This window comes from Fusarium pseudograminearum, chromosome 2 (assembly GCF_000303195.2).
Source record: "Fusarium pseudograminearum CS3096 chromosome 2, whole genome shotgun sequence".
NCBI classification, from domain to species: Eukaryota; Fungi; Ascomycota; class Sordariomycetes; order Hypocreales; family Nectriaceae; genus Fusarium; species Fusarium pseudograminearum.
Genome location: NC_031952.1, coordinates 6369667 through 6391211, shown reverse-complemented (window position 1 = coordinate 6391211; position 21545 = coordinate 6369667). Strand labels below are relative to the sequence as shown.

At 46.9% G+C, this 21545-nt stretch overlaps 9 protein-coding genes across 9 annotated transcripts; 4 read left to right on the top strand and 5 right to left on the bottom strand.

Moving 5' to 3' along the window:
• Positions 1 to 770: 770 nt before the first annotated feature.
• FPSE_05372 (uncharacterized protein) lies at positions 771 to 2075 on the top strand (the record flags this gene model as incomplete). The annotated part of the gene is made up of 1 exon (XM_009258490.1): positions 771 to 2075. One exon carries the CDS (start codon positions 771 to 773, stop codon positions 2073 to 2075), a length of 1305 nt encoding a protein of 434 aa, XP_009256765.1.
• A 62-nt stretch (positions 2076 to 2137) lies between these two features.
• Positions 2138 to 3313, bottom strand: FPSE_05373 (uncharacterized protein; the record flags this gene model as incomplete). Its single annotated transcript, XM_009258491.1, has 1 exon — positions 2138 to 3313. The coding sequence occupies one exon, from the start codon at positions 3311 to 3313 to the stop codon at positions 2138 to 2140; it is 1176 nt and encodes a 391-aa protein (XP_009256766.1).
• An 860-nt stretch (positions 3314 to 4173) lies between these two features.
• On the top strand, positions 4174 to 5268 carry FPSE_05374 (uncharacterized protein; the record flags this gene model as incomplete). The annotated part of the gene is made up of 1 exon (XM_009258492.1): positions 4174 to 5268. One exon carries the CDS (start codon positions 4174 to 4176, stop codon positions 5266 to 5268), a length of 1095 nt encoding a protein of 364 aa, XP_009256767.1.
• A 391-nt stretch (positions 5269 to 5659) lies between these two features.
• Positions 5660 to 6067, top strand: FPSE_05375 (uncharacterized protein; the record flags this gene model as incomplete). The annotated part of the gene is made up of 2 exons (XM_009258493.1): positions 5660 to 5717; positions 5772 to 6067. The coding sequence occupies 2 exons, from the start codon at positions 5660 to 5662 to the stop codon at positions 6065 to 6067; spliced, it is 354 nt and encodes a 117-aa protein (XP_009256768.1).
• Positions 6068 to 6214: 147 nt separating this feature from the next.
• On the bottom strand, positions 6215 to 7075 carry FPSE_05376 (uncharacterized protein; the record flags this gene model as incomplete). The annotated part of the gene is made up of 1 exon (XM_009258494.1): positions 6215 to 7075. One exon carries the CDS (start codon positions 7073 to 7075, stop codon positions 6215 to 6217), a length of 861 nt encoding a protein of 286 aa, XP_009256769.1.
• A 580-nt stretch (positions 7076 to 7655) lies between these two features.
• On the bottom strand, positions 7656 to 9319 carry FPSE_05377 (uncharacterized protein; the record flags this gene model as incomplete). The annotated part of the gene is made up of 2 exons (XM_009258495.1): positions 7656 to 9169; positions 9220 to 9319. The coding sequence occupies 2 exons, from the start codon at positions 9317 to 9319 to the stop codon at positions 7656 to 7658; spliced, it is 1614 nt and encodes a 537-aa protein (XP_009256770.1).
• A 3296-nt stretch (positions 9320 to 12615) lies between these two features.
• FPSE_05378 (uncharacterized protein) lies at positions 12616 to 14248 on the bottom strand (the record flags this gene model as incomplete). The annotated part of the gene is made up of 8 exons (XM_009258496.1): positions 12616 to 12620; positions 12762 to 12850; positions 12886 to 12940; positions 13005 to 13072; positions 13124 to 13628; positions 13684 to 13905; positions 13960 to 14092; positions 14150 to 14248. 8 exons carry the CDS (start codon positions 14246 to 14248, stop codon positions 12616 to 12618), a joined length of 1176 nt encoding a protein of 391 aa, XP_009256771.1.
• A 3689-nt stretch (positions 14249 to 17937) lies between these two features.
• Positions 17938 to 18864, bottom strand: FPSE_05379 (uncharacterized protein; the record flags this gene model as incomplete). Its single annotated transcript, XM_009258497.1, has 1 exon — positions 17938 to 18864. The coding sequence occupies one exon, from the start codon at positions 18862 to 18864 to the stop codon at positions 17938 to 17940; it is 927 nt and encodes a 308-aa protein (XP_009256772.1).
• Positions 18865 to 19645: 781 nt separating this feature from the next.
• Positions 19646 to 20566, top strand: FPSE_05380 (uncharacterized protein; the record flags this gene model as incomplete). The annotated part of the gene is made up of 1 exon (XM_009258498.1): positions 19646 to 20566. One exon carries the CDS (start codon positions 19646 to 19648, stop codon positions 20564 to 20566), a length of 921 nt encoding a protein of 306 aa, XP_009256773.1.
• Between the last annotated feature and the right edge of the window lie 979 nt (positions 20567 to 21545).

The following is a 21545-nucleotide window of genomic DNA, read 5'->3' as shown; positions in this document are numbered from 1 at the left end:
CCCTATAACGTTGCCACTGTATTTTACGGCAGAATAGTAGTAACGTTCCCAGTTGGCACCAGGCTTGGCAGGTTTTTGGCAAGGCTTGCGTGGCCTTCGGCTGCAAGATGCCGCATTCTCCACTGTGCCAAGCGGCGCAGATCTGTGTCGAGGCAATTTCGTTGTTCTCTGAAGTTGTTGCTTTTCCTGTGTCTTTATCTGTGATGTTTCTGTCAAAATTCGGTTTGTCTTGATGTCTTCAGAGCGACTGAATAAGTTTATATAAGTAGTCAACACATCTGCATGTCATATTGATAGGAGACAGGGTGCTGCGCCTCGCGGGATCTGGGTACGCCAAGGTCCGGCTGCTACGGCCCCGGTTGTGGAGATGGTCTCGGAACGACCGAGCAAATGCTACCTCGAGTTTGCGTATACTGCCAAGATTGGTCCCCCTTTTCATCTATGTATATTTCTTCTTATCACAAGCTTTTTCCCTTTTACGATGGGATTCTTGGCAGTGACTCTTCACTCCAATCAACATAAACCCGTGACTTGTGACTGTTGTCATCTCTCTTGGCAGTTTAATGAATAGAAAAAGCCAACTAGCCCTACTTCAAGGCACCATCCATCCTTCGGTTCCACATTTTCTTCACCGTTCAAATGTCCAGATTTAACTTGTTTCTTTCTTAATCAGATTGAGGAATACTGGGTTACTCCCAATTATTAGATCTCCTACTTGTTCACTCATCACCAATGTACCAATTCTTATTCCCAACGATCGAATCGCAGTCATGAAGGACGTCGCAGAAACTTCGTCTGCAACGGCAGAGCCTCAGCCCTCTCCGAATTTCCTCTCCATTCCCGGTCCTTCCACTGTCACCCTCTCCAAGTCCCGATCTGGCTGGTTCTGCGTCGACGACAACCGCTTACGAAACAACATCTTCGCTGCCGTGGGTTTCCTAGAGCTCGCAAACGCGGGTGATTTTGCCGCCAACGTGTGGAACGAGACACCCGTACCTATCTACGCCATCGTCTTTATGGTAATTGGCGGCTGTTCTGCATTAACCATAGCGATATGTGCTTTCTTCGACTCGAGGAAGGCTTGGAGGAACGTCAAGTTTTTGAAACGCCAGAAACAACATTTAAAAGCCCAAGAAGCGTCATTGAGTCGCGATGTTTTCGTTGAGATCACCACGCGCGAATTGAGAATCGAAGTCATCAACCGTTGGCTCATGGATCTTCTCATGGGCGGAGGTGCCATAATGATCAGTACTGGCACATTCATGGCAATTGGGGGCGCCGATCCACATGTCTTCCTAGCCAGTAACATCCTCTCCGGTTATCTTGGAAATGCTCCCATCGCTCTCTTCGGTTTGTTGAGCGCCATCTGGGCCACCATGGTGGTAGTCAAGATGAACTCCCATCGCTCCGCCGCACGCAAGGAACTCCAAGGCTCGCCAATGCTGCCCGCTCTCAGGAACAGATGTTTCAACGTTCAGCTGTTCTTCATACTTAATGGAGTCTCTAATATTCTTGGTGGCGTTGCCTCTATGTTGACAGCTGAGAGATGGTGGGGATACGTTATTCTCATTCCTGTTATTGTATCCTCCATCTTCTGCAATATCTGGTGGCGACACCGCGTTGGTTACGATCGTACCTACATCTCGACACTTCCTTCTATCAATCTTGAAATAATTACTGAGACTATCGAGGCGACGTCACAACTCCGGCAAGGTATCCAGGATGACGCAGGCGTCAGCTTGGAGCACATTTTCGGGGACTCGGTCAGTCTTCAGGAAGTTTTGAAAATTTTCGTTAAGAATGATTTATTCGAACAATTCTCTCTTCGTCTGGTTACGAACAAACAGGTCAGACACCTCTTTGTCAACACTGAAGACACAAGCGTAGAAGTCAGTGTTGAGGGTATCCTAGCTGTAGCAGAGGAACATTACCCTGCCATTCTGGGTGTCGCTTTGACCTTCTTGAAGAAGCATGGTCCCAGGCAACTGTTAGACCGAGAACGATTTCTGTTAGAAGTCCTGGGGACTTATTTGGCAGAACAAAAGAAGAAGGAGGAGGTTGCAACGGAGAAATAAATTAAGAATAATGAAATAATATCAATTTAATTATGAACCATGTCGATAATCATTCCGTTCATCTAGCCAAATATAAACTCAGTGTAGTTCTTTGCTATCTGCGCTACACCGTGTTCCAGTGTCCACCCTTTGAACTCGCATATTGCTCTATACATCTCCTCAAGCTCGTTATCCATCCTTTGACCGGCCGTGTGAAGATCACTCTCGACCAAGATTCGATTATCAGGCACCGCCTTCACGGCATCCTTGGTCTTTTCCGTTCCCATATCCGTACCCAGATTGTTTGCTTTAGAAAACGAGAAGAATATCTTTGCAGGGATCGAAGGTTTAAGATACTGCTTCACGGCGTCTTCTTTACCACTAAAGGAGTGGAGACAAATACGCGGAGGATATGGCTTCGAAGTTACCTCTTCAACATCGGCCGTTTGAGTATTTTCTTTCCTTTCTTTGTCCCTCGCGCGTCGACCTTTGAGTTCGTGTCCCTTCCAACACTCTGCCAAGGCGTCGTACAAAAGTCCATGTACTTGAACACCGTGGACACTGACAGCCCTTCCAAGCTCACCAGCAAGTTTTAAATGAGCCATGAATATAGCCTTTTGGTGCGGAATTTGTATACGGTGCTGGCTAAGAGGTCTTCTCTCGCGTCCTCCTTCCGTGCGTGCGGCATCTCTGGGTGGTCTTGGATCAGTCCACTGCATTGGCAACCTGAAGGGCTTGTCCAGACCAATTTCGCCGACCATTGCAAATGGATCCCGTATAAGCCGGGCTCTGGTTTCAGCGATGAACTCCGAAAGGGCGATAGGAACTGGTTGATCGTGCCACCATGCTGGATCTTCTGGGGCTGGTGAAAGTACTGCCTTGTAATGGCGACCTTTTGCAGCATCAACATCATCAGATGGTATATACGTAGGGTTTTCCAACGAGTCGTCGTAAAGCTCATGCGAAAACCATGGATGTCTCCCGTAACCTGCGATGACAGTCGTTTTATCGTGGGAGAAACATTCCGGGCCTTTCACTCCGTGTTGTTGGACGATGGCTTCAATGAGCGGCTGATCTTGTGTTCTTGTTGCCATGATTGCTACCGAGCGAGATTTCATCGTAGGCAAGTCGGAAACTGAATAAACACGTTCGCCGATGTGATTATGGGCATCGAAAACTCCGAGATGCCACGGGAATGGTTCCAAAGGGCTGAGCCGTGGCTCGGTACCTGCGTTGTCTTGATGATCATGCATACACATAGTTGCGGTATGTTTGTCTCTAGAATATGCGAAAGAAAATAATTCTGAATGAGTATTAAACAGCATAGATGAGAATTAATAGAATAACCAGTGATGAGTCATCTTGGGACTGGTAGAGACTGAGTCATGCATGTCAGCAAGGACTGAAGGATTCTGGATAGTGGATCATAACTAATGTTCAGGCTTCCACCAAACAGGTATCTTTACTATTGGGTAGCAGAAAGGGTAGCCTCCTACGTCTTGGGGTATAAAAATAATTAGTCTAAGAAGTCTGGTCTAAGTTGTATAAGCTGACCTACTTATTTCGTCTCTCATGTTTCCAACGGCCAGTTTTTCCAGTACCCTGTTGCTTCACCTCACTTAACGGTCTTGCCAGGATCTATTATCATTATGAGAAACTCTATCCAATAGAGGCATAGGCCCTAAAGTGCAGTCGTCATATGTTTAACCATAAATCTAAGCCTACTTACTTCGTCGTTGGATTGCGTAGTTTTGTCTGCGAAGTGTGAGAATTCACTGACAGCCCTACGGACTTCAAGATGACAAGGTCCACTCCTTGCTGACATTCTCACCATTTAACGCTCGTGATTGGCTTATTCTATGTCAGAAAACAACGCCACGCCGCACTCGCTTAGCTGTGCGAAGCTTGTGTCGGTTAAGTATGTGAGCAGGCTGCATATACCAATCGCAGGACACTGGGAATGACGATGTAGAGACTCAATATCAGGAAGACTGTATGCTCGAAATCTGTATATAAACCAACTGGACTTCATCTAGAAATGAATATCACAAACTATCAATCACTCATCACTCAAACACTTACTCCACCATCTCAACATCCATCTTGACGAATCGCAACCATGAAAGTCTCAACCAACACTCTCCTTTCCCTTTTTCTTTTGACCCCTTTGGTTGCTGCCGCAAAAGAAAAGAATCCCTGGCCCGAGCCGGAACATGGCTTCTTCAACATCGCAAACTTCACCTTTGACACAGGTGAGGTCCTCGACGACCTTGAAATCCACTACCAGACTCTTGGCAAGCTCAAGGTCAACAAAGATGGCTCCAACAATGCTGTTGTTCTCCTCCACTCAACTACCCTCTCCGGCGAGCAGTTTCTCAGCGAGGACTTTGGCGCTGTGCTGTTCAACAAGGGTCAGTTACTCGACGCCGAAGAGTACTTCATCATCATGCGCGATGCCATTGGGCACGGGAACTCGAGCAAGCCTAGCAACACTGGCTTGCGCGCTTCGTTCCCCAAGTACCAGTATCCTGATATGATTCGTGCCGACCATATTCTGTTGACTGACCACTTTGGACTGAATCGCACGCGTTTGACGCTCGGCGTTTCCATGGGTGGAATGCATATCTGGATGATGGGTGCCGAATATCCTGGCTTTTCTGATGCTCTGATGCCCATTGCTACGTCCCCTGTCGAAGTCGCTGGACATAATCGTCTCTTCAGAAAGTTCATTACCGAACTCATCACTCTTGACCCAGCGTGGAAAGGTGGCGACTATAAAGAACAGCCTGTCGCTGGTCTTGGCGGTTCGCTCATGATCCAGCTGACCATGCTCTCGTCTCCTGCTTACTGGCAGCGTGGCTTTGCCACACGCCAGGCAATGGATGAGTACGTCGACCAAGGCATCATCCCTCGCTTAGCAGAGTTTGATGCCAATGATCAACTTTATGCCTGGAATTCTTCACAGACGTACAACCCCAAGGCAGGCCTCAAGAAGATCAAGGTTCCTTTGACAGCTGTCAATACTGCGGATGACTGGATGAATCCTGTCGAGTTAGGCTTTTTGGAGGACGGTGTTGTTAATGACATGACCCCTGGCTATGGTCGAGCCATTGTTCTACCTGCTAGCAAGGAGACAACTGGCCATGATAGTTATATCAAGGCAGAGCTTTGGAAGGATGAGCTTGAGAAGCTCCTCGCCAGGTCAAGCTCATAGGGCCCGAAAATATGACCCCACAAGCTTCGGTTGGTTGCACCACAAGCAATAAGACAAGACGAACACGGCCACTCCATAACTGAATTAAATTCCTTTATCTGCATATTTTTAAGATCGATAGTTTTGCAATTGAACGCTTTTCATCGCGATCGTGATGAGTGGACTCGCCAATATCGATGCGTCAGTGATATATATTTTGACGTCACTACCAAGCCTCTACCTACAACAGCAATAGTAAAGCTCATGACATCATGCAAAGGGTTGGTAAAGTCAATAGATATAAATACAATTCTCCTACACTATCTCAGGATCCAAACTCTTTCTCCCACTATTGTCAACCCAACAGAACATCTTTACACTGCAAATTATATACAATATAGAACAACTCATCATGTCCGATGCCAAGAAAGGTGCAGATCTCTTCGATATGGCCAAGGATGGCACATCCAGTAAGGCTTTTCCCTTCTCATCTCTTCCTGTTTCCCATGTTAACAGATTTATAGTTCCTGGCGATGCTGGCAAGATGAACACAATCAAGTCCGTTCCCAACCCTCATCAGCGCGATGGCAAGGCCGCAGGCGGTCTTGGCTCAACTTCGCTCGCCAACGCAGCTGACAACGCTCTCAACGAGAACGAGGGCCGAGAATCGGGTATTGGGGAGGTCGTCAGCGCTACGGGACATGATGTTCCCAACTCAGTCACCGGAAAGCCTGGTGGTCGCGGCGGTACCCAAGGCAAGGACGACATTCGCGCAGACACTGGTGGTTTCACCAAGGATCGATCAGCGGACAAGTCTTGATGATGTAATAAGCTTAACTGCAACGACTGTATATATACTTTAGTGAATAAAATGAGCGTCTAAACCTCTATCGACCGTATAAAATACTGTGCTGTATCAGTTGATCGATAGGCCACGCCGATGATCTAACATCCCTTCATACAACTTCTACTTCTTGGCAACCGCAATATGAGCCTTGAACATGATCTTGTTCTTCCCGCCCTCGAGCTCTTCGAATCCCTCACTCTTCTTCAGCGCCTCTATAACTGCATCAACTGCAACATCCCAATTCTCTTCATCCGACTCCAACCAACCAGCAATAGACGTTCCTCCAATAAAACTCCAAAGCATAGTGGCGAAATGCTTCAGCTCACCTATGGTCATAAGCACATCTCTCTTCTCCATCTTCACCTTGTCAGCTTGGAAGCCACCCTTCTCAACGATACTTCGCAGAAAGTCATCGCTTTCCCACTTTTCAAGACCCTGACGAGGCAGTGGAGTTCCAGCTGGCCTGGTCTTTTCGCAAGCGGCTATGATGGCGGGTAGAGTGGGTGTATATGCCCATGAATTGACAATTGCGACACCGTCTGGCTTGAGAGTACGATATATCTCTTTCATCGCATCGATACCATCATTTGGAAGAACAAACAACAGCGCGTTGCCAATGGCGTGAGTAAAGGTTTCGTCCGCGAATGCGAGGGCGGTAGCGTCTGCCTTCACAGCTTCGGCCGGCCAGTTGTTCTTGGATATCTCTTCACGATAGAGATTGAGCACGTTGTCGTCAATATCACTTCCAGTTATCTTGATGTTGTTCACGTTTGATGCAGCTACGACAGCGGCAGTCACTGCGCCCAGACCGCAACCGATGTCATGGACGACAACGTCTGATGATGAGGAGAAGTTGATAAATGATATTGATGCGCTAGCAAGTTGCTCCGTGCCGTCGCCTACAAGATCCCCGTAGAGTTCTGGAGTGGGCTTGAGAGCCTGCTTGGGTGCATATGGGTTGTCTGACTCGGGGGCATTCATGTTGAAGTATCAGGGTGGTGAACTTGAGTTGTATTGTGTCTGTTGCTATTTATCTTGGAAGTCTGATCTCCGTTGGATTCTTATATTACATTTATCTCCGAAATGTATCCGCAAGTATCCCATGATGGTCGAATGAGATCTTGATATAAGCATCAGTCTGAGTAAGCTGCAAGATAGGCAAAGCCTTACCCATCGAGACCAAATAATGTTTAAGCTTGTCTTATCACTCCCAATTTCACGTAGCATCATCCAGTCAATTGAGAGCCATTTTTGAACGATACTTTATTCTAACGATACTATAGGCCTAGCAATGTCTACATCTTTACACCTCTCACAGAGTATGTAAGCGATGGAGTTGGATATGGTGAGCAGTTGGAACCCAACACAGTCAGCAACTGAAAGAGGATAAGCACGATTGACAGAATGCACCATCAAAAACCATTTGTAAAATATTAGGCTTCCAATACTTATTTATTAACGCGTTCGCTATTCAATCTTGTGACAATATGACTATTTGAAAGGAGCTAGGGACAATAAAATCCCCGAGGAATCTTCATTCTTGGTCGACGAAGTTGTAAGCTCAACCTCTTGCAAGTACAGCGACTTGTCCGCCCTGGGCGTGCCAAGCTCCTCCCGCGATAGTAAATACGCTGTCCTCCCACCAATTATCCATCTCCTGCGTCTGGCCTTTCTCTAGAACCTCCGTCTCGTTCAAGCCGTGAGTTGGAAGTGACTTGGCATCATCAACTACTGGCCTGATAGACTGCTGGTGGTTAAAGAAGTTGTCAGAGTCCCACTCCGCCTTGACCTTTTGCAGACGAGAGTAGTTCTCTCCGTAGTACGCTTCCTGCCAGTTTTGGACTGTGCCGTCGATATAGTTTACATATGCGGCCTTTTGCTCAATGGCAAAGGGTGATAGCTTGGCCTGGCACTTGGCCATAAAGTTCATGACATCGCTGCGCTTCGTCTTGTCTGTCCATTGCGCGTTGAGAGTAGCAACGTAATGACCGTCGCGCCAGTGAAAGGCCGTATCTTGAGCAGCAATCTCTTCTGTCTTGGCACCAATGTGGCTCCAAGAAAAGTGGCATTTCGGCTGGTTGACCTGGTTGTCTTCCGTGATACCAACAACATCTGTGGCTTCTTTGACGAGGCCCGCAACGGTGGAAGTGAGCTCAGGTGTGATAGCTCCCTCGGCGAAAATGAAAGAGGCATGGTGGTGGTAGACCTTGCTTTCAGCATCCCAGCCCTCGGATTGCTCGACACAATCGGTCCAAGACATCTCTTGCAGGGTGTTGTTGATGGGTCCGTGGGCAAGGATGGGCTTGAGGACTTCCTGCGCCTTCTCCATACAGCCATTGTAGATGACTGTCATCCCACCGGTGAGCTGCTTGTTCGGGCCATGTGACCACAAAGCGTCAATAGTCAACTCAGAAGGGCACTTGTTGGAGTTGAAGATCTGCATAGCTTCATCAAAAGCCTGCTGTTGCTGTGGGAGGTTCCACGTGAGTTGGCCAGACACGACCTTGCCGTCTTCATCTCTCAACTTGTGCAACTTGGACTTCATCGAGACGGTGACGCCAAGGTTTCCACCGCCTCCGCCGCAAAGACCCCAGAAAAGATCCCGTTTCTTCTCATCTTTGTCATCTCGTGACACTGTAACGATATCGCCACTGGCAGTGACGACAGTCATCTCGAGCAGGTTGTCACACCCGAGTCCATAGCTACGGGAGAAAGGGCTGATACCCCCACCGAGCGTGAAGCCGCTGACGCCAATTGAGGCGCATTGCCCACCGATAACAATGTCGCGCTTATCCTGAATGTGTTTGTTGTAGACATCCTCCCAGAGAAGGCCGCCTTCCATATCAATGGTCATATTGTCGGAGTCAACGTGACATCCTTTCATCTGACTCATGTCAAGGACGATTCCGCCTTCATTGAGACAGTACCCCATGAAGGAGTGGCCACCACTCTTGGCAGTGAGCTTGACACCGTTTTGCTTGGCGAATATGACGGCAGATCTGACATCTTGGACAGATCTAGCTTGAACAACGACAGCTGGGTTGGTGTAGCGATAGTTCAGGTTACCGACGAAGACTATGAAAGCCTGTCAGTAGATTGTAGGTAAGGAATGGAGATAAACTTACCAGCTTTTGAATATGCTTCGGTTCCTGGCAAAAGGACTTGGTCTTGGGGCAGAATATCTGCCAGACCGCTCCAATTCGGCTCGCTTACAAGACCTGGCATGATGCAATGGGTGAGCGAAATGTGTGGTGATTTTGAAATAGTATTGTAATGGTAAGAGTTGAGCTTAGTACTATGTTGATGGCTAAGTGATGAGATTGAACGACCTTCTTATACGCGGTTTTGAAGCTACTGTTTACATTTGTCGTCACTCACCGACGACAGATCAAAGCTGAAATGCATATCCAAAGTCATTCTGTCCAATAACTAAGTCTTCCTCTGTGGAACAGACGACTTTAGGTCCAGCTGTGTTATCTTGCGCGACGCCATCTGCAGCCACTGCAGATCTAGCAACTATTTACATTCTGCCGTGTCTCAGATGCAGCTGAAAAGACAACAAAAGACAACGAAACCGGCATTTAAAGCGGTGTATCAAGGTCGATCTTGCACAATTGAGTTCCATGGTCAGCACTTGGACATTGATCATCTGAATTGATGCATCAAAGCAGGTTTTGTCAAGAAGCTATTGATTGATGTGTCTTGCTGTGTTGTCTTCTCTATCAACCTACCCCGCCATCACCAAGACTCACATGTCTCGCGAGAAATGAAGCCACAATGCAGAGATGAGATGCAATCATTGTGGGTCAGCACTTGGGCCATACTACCTATGTATTATCAGGAAGTTGAACGATTGTAGCATCAAGACTAAGGCACGCATCCAGATCTTGCCATGTCGAGTACTTCCTTCTTTCATGTAGACCTGATGACAAAGGAAAAAAGGGCTATCATTTATTTGTCCAAGCCTCTGGGAAACCACCGGCTACCGGAAGTTCATTTACCCTCCACAGCCAACACTAGGGTCGTTCAATTTCCTGGAAATGCACAGTAGAGTAAGACATTGCATACGTATCCTCGACCTGAGGCACATCTCCCTGCCATCTACCTACGATCTGCCGACGGCGCAAACAAGGTTCAATAGCTTGCTATGACCCCGCCCCGATAGCCATGATTACAGCCGTCGGGAGGAAAGCTTCAAATAAGGAAGAGGGAAGACCAGAGACTCAACCGCCATCACTACAGGACCAAATAAGCCTTTAGTGATAGCCAGGTCTCTGAACGTGCCGATATGGACTAATAAACAAAAACTCAGACGCGTCAACCGATATCTAGACAGCATGTACATAAAACACGACGCGTTTGGCGCTAGATCTTAGAGGCTAATTATAGATGTCTCATCCGATCACCTGACTGGAAATTGCTTGTCAGTCGTAGAGTGCCTACCCTGTAACTTATCTTGTTTACTGTTTCGCATCTCGGTTGGAATTCTTTCACAAACTTACAACTGTAAGCTCTATAGGAATGGAAAACGTAATGCATGAAAACAATGATAACAGGCAACACATACCCCTACTATATCACGAGTTCGCAATAGTAAGTTCCATGGAAGTACGACGGATCACAACAAGACATTGGACTCAATCATTGACTATTTCATTCCCACCACATTTCTTTCGAGAGCCCATCATCAAAGGTGTTGACTGGCTAGTTACTACTGAAGCCGGGTGTAGTACTGTAGTTGCTTAGTTTGTTATCAAAGTTTTTGTACCTATTCACTTGAAGAGTTGATCTCGCACGGCTTTCCAGTGGCTGTATACTGCCCACTGTAAGGTCTGCCAGGGTTGACCTTGATAGTCGCTACTGAACTGGTTGAACTCAAAGAATTACAATTTGGCCGTTGATGAGTCTAAGCATCATCTTGTGTTAAGGGTGACATCGACTGCGCTGACGCGTATACAGTAGAATATCGATTGACGACAAGGTAACCTTCCGCAGCCCTTCCTGATCGATAATAAGGACAAGCCACTTGATAGAGTGAGCCGAGCCTAGCTCAGCAATGACATGCCATGAGACGGGTACAGAAAATACACGTGGTGACTAAGATTAGATGTCGTCTGATCTGCTACAACAACGGCAGCAGTCGCTCATGACTCGAGATCAATGGTAAGATGAGGGCGCTTAATAGTAGCAGAACCGATGCTACATTGATACAGCCCTCAAGGGTAACAACGGTGAATTCTGATACCTAGACTTCAATTGGCTAGTCCTGACTGATTGCATCCAATGTGAACTCCTAGGAGTTGTGCTAACAAATCGGGATCTAGCAGGCCATTAGCAAGTACAAAGTTAGGTGGCAAAATTCACCTTTATTACCCTTGAGGGCTGTATATACCTAGCGGTCAGGCTCATCTCAGGTAGTAATGACTCCTAACCACAACCACAGCTACAAATACGAATCCTACACTGGGACTTTTGTTGTTGAAGATCACTTACTGGGGTAGGGACCACGTGGCCCATATAAATTCCGATCCGCACCCACTTGAGCTGAGAAAGCGGCCGCCTTACCATCCCTGCCAGTTGATGTGGATGGGATCGAGTCAGGCAATCGTCAAGATACCAGTATGTATCTGTTATAGCGCAGTTCTCCGACACTGGAGAGCTCTTATTTATCTGCTACCGGATAACTACTTCCCACCAATGCAAAACTTATAGACTAAAAAAATATTGTGGAAGTTGCAACATGCGACTCTCATATCCGTATACCCGTTACCCATCTACGCGAAGTGGCAGGCCATTGCAATGAATTGTTCCACGCGATCCTACAATACATGGGATAGTTTGAAGCCAACGCATGTTACTGACAGTCCATCGTCTCATGTATCCCTGCCAGACAAGTTTGTCTCCTTTCAAAAACTCTAATGAAGATTTCACTGTGGGATTTTATACCTCGATTTGAATGTAACATATTGTTGACCACCTGACCTCCAACCCCTCCAGATGTAATCTCAGATATACTTCACGCTAGGCCGGACCTTTTGTTGTGCTTGTGACGTCAAGACTTGGATGCTGGCCACGTACTCTAAAGAGTGCTACGATAGACCGGCAACTTACTTGCGAGGCTTCAACCACAAGTCTCTCAGAATTTTATTCCAAATTTGTTAAACGCCACTGTTTTGTAGTTATCGATGAATATGCTCAAGTGTGTTCAATAGCCTATTTCACCTCTCTGTAGTGTAACTCTGATGAGTTTCAGGGAATATTGCCTCACAAGGTACATCCTAGCCTCCCGGTGGTAATATTAGTGTCTAACTGAAAAAGGAAAGAATTTACGTGGGAAACCACGCCCTCTGCAAGCCACACAGATCTTAATTTTTTGCAGGCGGCACTTGAAATTATTCAACCCTGTTCCTACATAGTAGTTCGGTAAACTGTACGCGTGGAAGATGCGGGGGTTCAATGGGATTCTGGGTATCGCAAGTCTAAGAAAGGAGAAAGGAAAGTTCTATTCTATGGGTATCTCTCTATGCTATAAATTATTATTGGTGGGACTTTCATTAAAAAATCGTGTCATCTCAACAAGCTCGGCTGTGCTGGACGACGCATCCGGTTGAGGTTGTGGACGTGAACTCCCCTTGTACATGGCATGCTCGGTCTGGTGCGAACTAACATGCGGTGATACACCGAATTTCCTCGACGAACTCGTGCTCTTTGATGGTCTGGAATCGTTCTGGCTGTTGAGTCTTGGGAATGCCTTGACTATGAGGAGTCGTATATCGGGCATGCAGGCACACCAAATAGCGACGTTAACTTCGATTACCGACCAATAACATGTGTCGAAAAAGTCCCCTTCGTGAATAGTTAGTATCTAATAGCCAGGATTGCGGTGCATGCAAGGGCGATCTCAACTTACATGTGGGGTTGGTGGATTTGCCAAAAGCAACGAGAAATTGGAGTCGGATGATGCTGACGATACTGACACTGGGAAATTGTTAATGACTAATATTGTCTCACAAATTGTGTACAACTTACAAGGTGCCGACAAGAAACATCATAGCAACAGCCAATTTCCTCTGCCACTTCATCTGAAGTCGCAACAGCTGGAAGACTGGGATTGCGAGCACCCAAAAGTCCATGGCGATGGAGACTGCGGCAATTGACCAAGCCAATGGATTGATTCCAATACAGTGTCCTTCGTGTAGTTTATCCCACCCAGTCCAGAAGAAACTGATCGGTTGACACTGCGCGATTGCCAGAACAATGAAGACCACCATGCTGAGAGCCGCAACTCCAATTGTTGTCCATATAAGTATTTGTACCGATCGCACGGGGAAGATTCGGAGGTAGAAGAGTAGGACGCATATTTTGGTCAGGAAGACGTCGGTCGCGTAGAAGGTCTGGCCGATGTAGACATACTGCAGATTGTTAACGAATGTGCATCGCATTGGGATACGAGGGAAGCAACTAACGCGAAGGAACTCGGTAATGGTGTACGGGCTGTTCGTCCATGCATCTCTTCCAAACCCATTTCCGGACACTGTTGTTCTTTGTGAGTATCGCTGTTCGACGTGGACGGGTAATTGGGTACTCACGACCGTAGACACAGCTGATGGTGTTGCCGATACAGGTCACCCAGCAAATGATGATCATGTAATCATCTGCCCGCAATAGCCTCTCGAACCTCAACTTCTGGAAGAGTCGTGCACCAACAACGAGTGTAGTGATCACGCCGAGGCAGATGCCTAGAGTATCGAACTTTTGATGTCGGTCGCGTACGGGATATTCGCAGGCCACCGAGGTTACGTTGAGCGTATCTGTATTTAAGTCAGCGTACAATGGTCATTGGGGTAGCTTCAGCCAAAGCTTACAAAGTGCCTCCCTGGGCAAGCATTTGCTCTGAACGCAGCTTGCAGCAACGGTCTGCAGGTTGGGGTCGGCGCAGAGACATTCGACGTCGATTCCACATGTTGAGTTGGCTGCCAAGTCCAGCAGACAGCTTCCCTGAGATCCCAATGTTAGTTACGCATGTCTGTGACCAGGTCACCCAAGATTCCTTACTGCACAGTCGGGAATTTGCGAGAGAAAAGAGGCGACATCAATACTCAGTGCCCGTCCGACAAGGCACGCCCATGCAACCAACAGCCACGACAGATGCATTATCTTCAGATGGCAATTGACATGTTGACCGAAGTTGGGGTAGGTGAGATTAAAATATGACAGATCGTGACATGTTATTTATCTACTGGATCGGGTTGTTAGGCGGCGGCTCGGTCCACATAATTGTACCCCGATTTCCACTTGACCAGCTCCTGTAATCATGTACGTCTCGAACTGCGAACGGTCCCTTGCCCCCGCTGAAGATCATGCAACTCTGCAAGCCTCCAGAGCACTGCCCAATGAAGCTGACAGATCAGCGACTTAGCTTCGGCTTAGCCGCAGGATCGTCGCATGGACTCAAGTTTGGGCCGACAGAGGACAGAGAACACTCCTGCTGACTTGCCGCTAAGCGATCATCGATAGTTGAGAAAAATGCAACATTCCAATGCCCTACTCATCCAAAGTTGACCAGTGAAAGCATTCCCATTATCCTCTTAGTGCTAGTCTGGAGAGCCTTGTGGAGATCTGTCATAGCGCAGTGTACTAGCTGCGAGATTTGAGTCATGTCCAAATGGATAGACTCCACTGACTCTTCCCACTGGACTGGGACGGACAGAGTGACAGGAACGCCAGTTTTGTAATTTTTAGGGAGAACCAACGAGTCGGGAATTTCACAGCAGAAAAAGAAAAGAAAGCACCAACTCGTAAATCCAAAACGAGCCCTAGTTCCCACTACCTCATTCCGAAGTGAGTCCAGAATCAGGCTGGACCAGTCATGACGTCTTCCGAGTAGCCGAGACGTTCGGGATATATTATGCCACTAAATAAACAGACTTTTTCCCTCCTGGAAGGTGTTCCGATACTACCTATTCTATGGTGTTGTTTGAGGATCCCATGCATGAAACATATTCGTCCTGATCTGTGCGAGTTGTGCATGTTGAAAGAACAGCTGTTGATCCGTGCAGGACTGAAGATAATGAACCGAGAGCTTGTCTCCTTTCAGTGGCATCACCGATAATGTTTCACATTATAATCTCAACTGCGAACATAATGTCGGTCCTATGTTCCAATGGATCCTTCTTGGCCTACTTTGCTCACCAGGGGATGATGATGATCGTTTCTGACGAAAATCCATAATTTCAGGTGCCTCCAATAGTCCTATGGAGCCACGGACGACCATAACCAATAGATAATAGACTTTGTTTCTTTATCCTACTGAGTCGGATCTGAACAAAGCTGGGATGTTTATATCCGAGTTGGCGCGGACGGACCGCGCTTGGCGCGTTGGTAATTCACGATATATCCGGTGGTCCCATGGTCGATTAAGTGTCAAAACTATCAATCGCCTAAGTGGGCATCAACCCATCACTTCGTCTCATAACCCGGAAGGCTTTCCCAGAGTAGTTGATGGGCCGTTTGCGGGTCTCTCCATCTGCCAGATCACCGCTCTTCTCCCAAGACTAGTCTTTGTTATCTGTGGAACTGGTGGCCGTGCATTAAAACGACGACACTTTTTTGCGATCAGATACTCTACTGCTAACACAAAGTAGATTATACGATGTCAGCCTCCCGGGGAATATTTCAAATACAGCACGAATGGTTTTAGTCAAAATTCATTCCTGCAGTGATGAGTGATCCATTCAATTTTCGCAACCAGCTGGCCAGGTAAAGATTCTCTTCATCATAGAACATAGCCATATACAGGGTAGCAGTAAGTCTGAAGACGAATATTTACAGATCACTGTTGTCATTTATATGTAGCCATTGCACAAGAACCTAGTTAAAGACATCTATCAATGAGTAAATATGTCGTGTTTGTATTCGATGTCCGGGGCATACTGAACCTTTGTGTGCTACTAACGTTGAGAATCTGACGATCAGTATAATCTTAGTTGATAACAGATTGCTCTCTAGGCATATGCGACAAAGGCGGCAAGACTTAACCTCAGCAGCAAATCGCGGACCTCATGCGGAACCCCTAACAGCAAAATTCCATAAAACAGAGATGAAAACTTCTGGTTGTCGTCATTAACACTATTACCCTTGTTACAATCGTACACTACTGTTCAAGAGCCAAGCAAGAGGCGACCAAGCGTCTGGTGGGATATGATTCCAGCCTCTTCTGCTATCGATTTCGGGATCTGCAGCAGATGTCTCAGGCCGGCACTTCCCAGCTCCGGGTATTTTATCCACAATTCCGAATCGTTGAATGACACTCAGATTTGCTAGAGTGTTATGGCGATCCAAAGTTCATACATTGAATGTGAGACCTTCAATCTACACATCCATAGATATTCAGTTCTCATAGAATGTAAAGATGCTTCTTGCTGAAAGTGGTGCAAACAGTCAAGGAAAAGGTAGCACTTGACCGATCTATTCCCATGTATTCTACAGACTATATGTCGGAACTGACTTGGTGTAGTTCATCGGGACGCTAGTCTGGGTGCCAGCCTTGTCGTCTTGTTATGTCGGAACGTCATGACCCCGAGTAAAACAGTAGAGACACAGGATGAGAATATTGTTTCACAAAGTCACAATAGCACAATGTAAAGACCTTTGCACAGAGTAGGACAGAGAAATCGCAATCGATAGCAACAAATAGTCTGGTAGAGACAAGAATGAACGGTACGACATTGTGTAGGGTGGTTATGGTTGACAACCACCGAGAGTCATTGTGATCCGGAGAGCAACTAGTCCCGGTACTGATTCATGTAGATGAACAGCCCATAAAGGCCCGGACCGGTCTCAGAGATCCATAAACTAGGTACAAGTCTCCCTTTGTCTTGTTAGTCGTGTACTAAATTTTAGTCCTGGATCCATCTTTCCGCTCGACTTTCCGCTCGGCATCATGTGGCCAGGAAATAGCGGGACCGCTTGATGAAATAGATAGGAACTATAATATAGACGTATAAGGTGCGTTCGTTCTAGAACCTCGTCTTCATGTTTGAGCAGGCCTCATTTCCATCCCTCCATTGCCCTGATGACGTCTTCGATTAGTGTTGCGCGGGACAATCTGTCTAGTTGAAGTGGTCTCACTCGGTATCATTTCAGCATTGTCAAAGCCATTGCTTGGTGACTGTTGGAAGGAATACTGTTACACACATAACATTAGTTTAGCTGGTCGGTACCTGTAACATAGAGTTTCTACACCAAACTGGAGTTAAAGTACGATTTCAAATATCCTACACTGCTCATAGAATAATAGGCGTTTCCCAATACCCAATTTCAGGCGTTTGAAAGATCAAGCATATCTCAAGCCTATCAAGTGGTTAAGTGTTGTATCTGGTGCTCATTGCAAACGTTGACCAGGTCATGAGGAATACATACCATCCTAGAACAACGTCCACCGATCTCTCCATAAAAATCTACCAAAGCATCAAAAACACCTAAGTCGCCATTGAGTAACGCCAGAATGTAAAGAACTAAACGTTAGGTTGTCAGGGCAGAAACAAGCTCCAATCTTAGGGAAAGTATTGTTGAAAGTCTCGATGAAGCTGCATCATCTCAGGTAAGTCACAAGAGTGCCAAAGTTGATTCTACTTCATTGACACAGACTTCCTCTCTAAATTGGTCTTCCAGTGGTGTTGTTCTCTTACACACATTGTATTGAGTGCAAATCTTCACAAAGCCTACTCAACTATCACACCCAATCAGACCAGATGAAATGAATGTAATTATTATGAATTGGTGGTACGAATATAGAGTTCCACATGTGATATCATTTCCTACTTTACATATACAGAAAGTTCTTAGGTGGCTGAAGCGGTCGTTGCCTCGCCAGCAGCAGATGTTCCAGTAGCTGATGCTGTTGGTGATGCGGTGCCAGAACCGCTGGGCTGAGAACCACCACCGCCGCCAGAACCACCTCCCTTGACAACCATGGCTTGTACAATCTGACCTGCCTTGTTGAAGACGATGTTGACTAAAGCGCTCAGTTCTGAGTACTCGTACGTCTTTTGAACAAGTCCATTTGACAGTGTCTTCTCCTCGCCTGTAAAGGTCATGTTTTGCTTGTAGTCGCCGACGATGGAGTTGACAGCATCGCCACCAGCCTTGGTGACCTGCTGAACAATGTTGCCGAGGTTGTCGATAAGGAAGTTGAGCTTTGTGTCGCCTTGAGTGATGGATCCAAGGAGACCGTCTACAACACCGATAACACCTTCGACGATATCGCCAACTGAGTCCAGAAGGTTGATGAGGGCGGGGTTGAGGTCGAGTGAGGCAAGAGTGCGGTTAACAATCTCAACCAGATGGCCTAGTCTGACGACAAGCTCAAGCTCTGCCTCGACGTCGGCAATGGTGATGTTGACCTTTTCAATTCCAATTTGGATACCTGCATTGAGCTGAACAAGCTTGGCAATGTCTGCGTTGAGGTTGATGTCTGCGTGCAGATTGTCGACATCGAGCTCAATGCGGCCGACAGAGAGCTCAGGAACCTTGAGATGGACATCTGGAGGACCTTGAGATGAGTTGTATCTCGTTGATGATCCTCCCCCTCCAGATCCTGTCTCAGTTGAGTCACCGCCGTTGTCATCAGCAACTGGTGTCGAAGTCGGAGCAATTGAGATGCTCTCAGCGGTGGTTGCTGGCTCTGTAGAATCGGGCGTCTGTGCCTGGGCAAGGCCGAAGCTGAAGAGCTGAGCCAGCACCAGAGACTGAAGAAGAGAAATACGCATGTTGAGGTTTGATTGATTGACTGTATGACAAGGAACGATGGCGATGGAAAAGTTCAGCAGGATAGCGACAGTAACCACGGAATTTGTTTGGGGACTTGAGACTCTGCTCCTGCTTTTGCTTCCACTTAACTCTGGGCCTTTGATGGGTTTAACCGCAAGGCATAAGTGGAACCTTGGCGCTATGCCCTTGGAACTGGAGTAATCTCCGCGTAGAGTTGTTTGTCGGCTTTATGAGCTTGTTCTGGCTGGGTTATATAGCCGGATATATCGTTACATTGAGCTAGACGAGACGAAAAAAACAGGATTCCTATTGCAAAGAAATTACTGATGCTTCAATCGGGAGAAGTCAATCGAGATTTTCGCTAATGCATTGACGCAGGAACAAGGGCATGTCAGAAATGCAACCCTTCAGTTATCTCTGATACGCCAGTCAGGGTCCACTAGATAAAAAAGAAGCGGTTTTCCCCTGCATTAAACATGGAGTAGCATGAAACTGGGCTGAGATAAATCACGGCCGGATCTTAGCAGCCGGGCCTTGCTACCGTTTCAAGTTCTTTTCCGGGCGATAGGGTGGTATTCGCCTATACTAAATCAGCCAACATCACATCGACATGGCAGGCAACGTGAGTTAATACTTGCAAGCTGGAACTGGGGTTTTCTTTTCTCTATTCTAGCCAGTGTGCCCTCCGTACAGACATCTCATTTTCGTCTTCATTTTCGCTCTTTTTTCACGTCCCTACACTCCTTTCGTTGAGCAGAACATCGCAAATACAAACACAAGATGAGACATCACACAGCATTCGGTGCCCTGGCTCTGGCCTCTTTTGCGGGCTTTGCTGCTGCAAAGGCAAAGGGCGACGGCTACTACGGCTACAAACTGAACCGTCGCGGCGACGATGAGTCGGCCATCTATGAGACAGAAAACACCAACAGCGGCGTTCCCCCTCTGAACCAGGAACCCGACGTTTACCTCAATGCCAATGTCTCTGTTGGCGAGATCTCAGTCGAAGTGCAGAACATCACGGCCAAAATCAATCTCGACGCAAAGGTTCTCAACTTGCTCAACTTCAATGCCGGTGTTGATCTCGGCATCGACCGAGTGAAGCTCGGTATCTACAACGTCACTGCCAAGGTGGAACTTGAGGCTCGCCTCGGTAACATTCTTCGTATGGTCGACGATGTGCTTGAGAGCATTGACCTCAACCCTATCATCGCTACTCTTGGTGATGGCGTCAAAGACATTGTTGGTGACGTTGGCGATGTCATCGGCGGTGGAAGTGGAGGCGGAAGCTCAGACGAAGATCCCGAGGCAGTTGAAAAGAGAGATCTTACCATCCGTCTCGAGAACAACATCCTCTACTCCATGAACGACTTCTCCGGCTCAGCACACACAAACCGTGTCCTTACACAAGACGGTTTTCTATACAACATCTACCTCGACAACCAAGGTCGTGAGAAGAACCGCAAAGAAGTCGGCTACTACAGCAAGGACATGAAGTTCACCGGCCACAATAGGACCATCACCGTTGATGGAGGAGTCGAGTATGAGCTGCAGTACACATACGCGCCTTATCACGGCCTCAGCGCCTACTGTAACATCTACACCGACCCCGCTGGAAAGGTCCTACGGACAAAGATTGTTGCTGAGGCTGAAGGTGGTGGCGCTGCCACAATTGCCAACGAGGAGGAGGCGGACCTATAAATCATGGGCAAATGAGTTAGGCAATATACTTTAGTCATAATTTAACGTCACTATTTCCGTTCTGAAGTATCAAGACCATCTAAAAAACGGTTTTCTATCCCCGGTTCCCACTCACCAAAGACACAGTCATCGATGTCATCGTGTCTTATAGGCCCCTTATAGTCTTTTCCACGCCGTGTATGTTGAATCTGACTTGCAATCAATTCTCGATACAGAAAGCATGCTATACCTCCATTCTAAACCCGAAACGTTACCAAGCACTTCACCAACCATCCTACCCAAGAGCCATGGATCGCCAAGAAAACATGTTCAGATGTACTTGGCCCACGTTAAAATAGACTTGATCCAATGCAAATTGCGTTGCAAACAAAGTCCATATTGGTCATAGTCTCTAGTCTAAGAAAATAAATGGCAAACTTTCATGGAAATACTGTTGGTCAACGGTATGTGAAGGGCATTGTCCATTCATAACTGTTAGGCGGCGGGTCAAATTCCAGTCACATCAGACGGGACGATAACCCTGAATGCAGGGGTATTGGATAGCAAAAGGTTAATGCTCAAGTTAATATCCACGTTATAGTCCGTTCCGAGACCTGGAAACCCTTTGGACTCTGTGTTTGGATAGTGGCTGAATATCATATGGATGATTGTCGTTAGTCGCTTGACGGTTGGATAGCCACAGCACTCTATTTATCAGGCAATGCAACGGTACATGATATAGCTTCATGTGTTGTCACAACCGTGTACAGTCATTAACTAGATCCAACTTTGGGTCGGGACGCTTTCGTTTTTCATGATTCATCACAGATATCTCAAGATTCTTAGAGTATTTCTAAATATAACAAGCGTGAGAGTCGATCTACAAGGTTAATAGTATGGATCTAGCCCCCAGGGTATCAAAAATATTAGCCGCTGGAAGCATAAGAGACGAAATTAGTAGGTCAACTTATGCTACTTAGACTATGCTCTTTAGGCTATT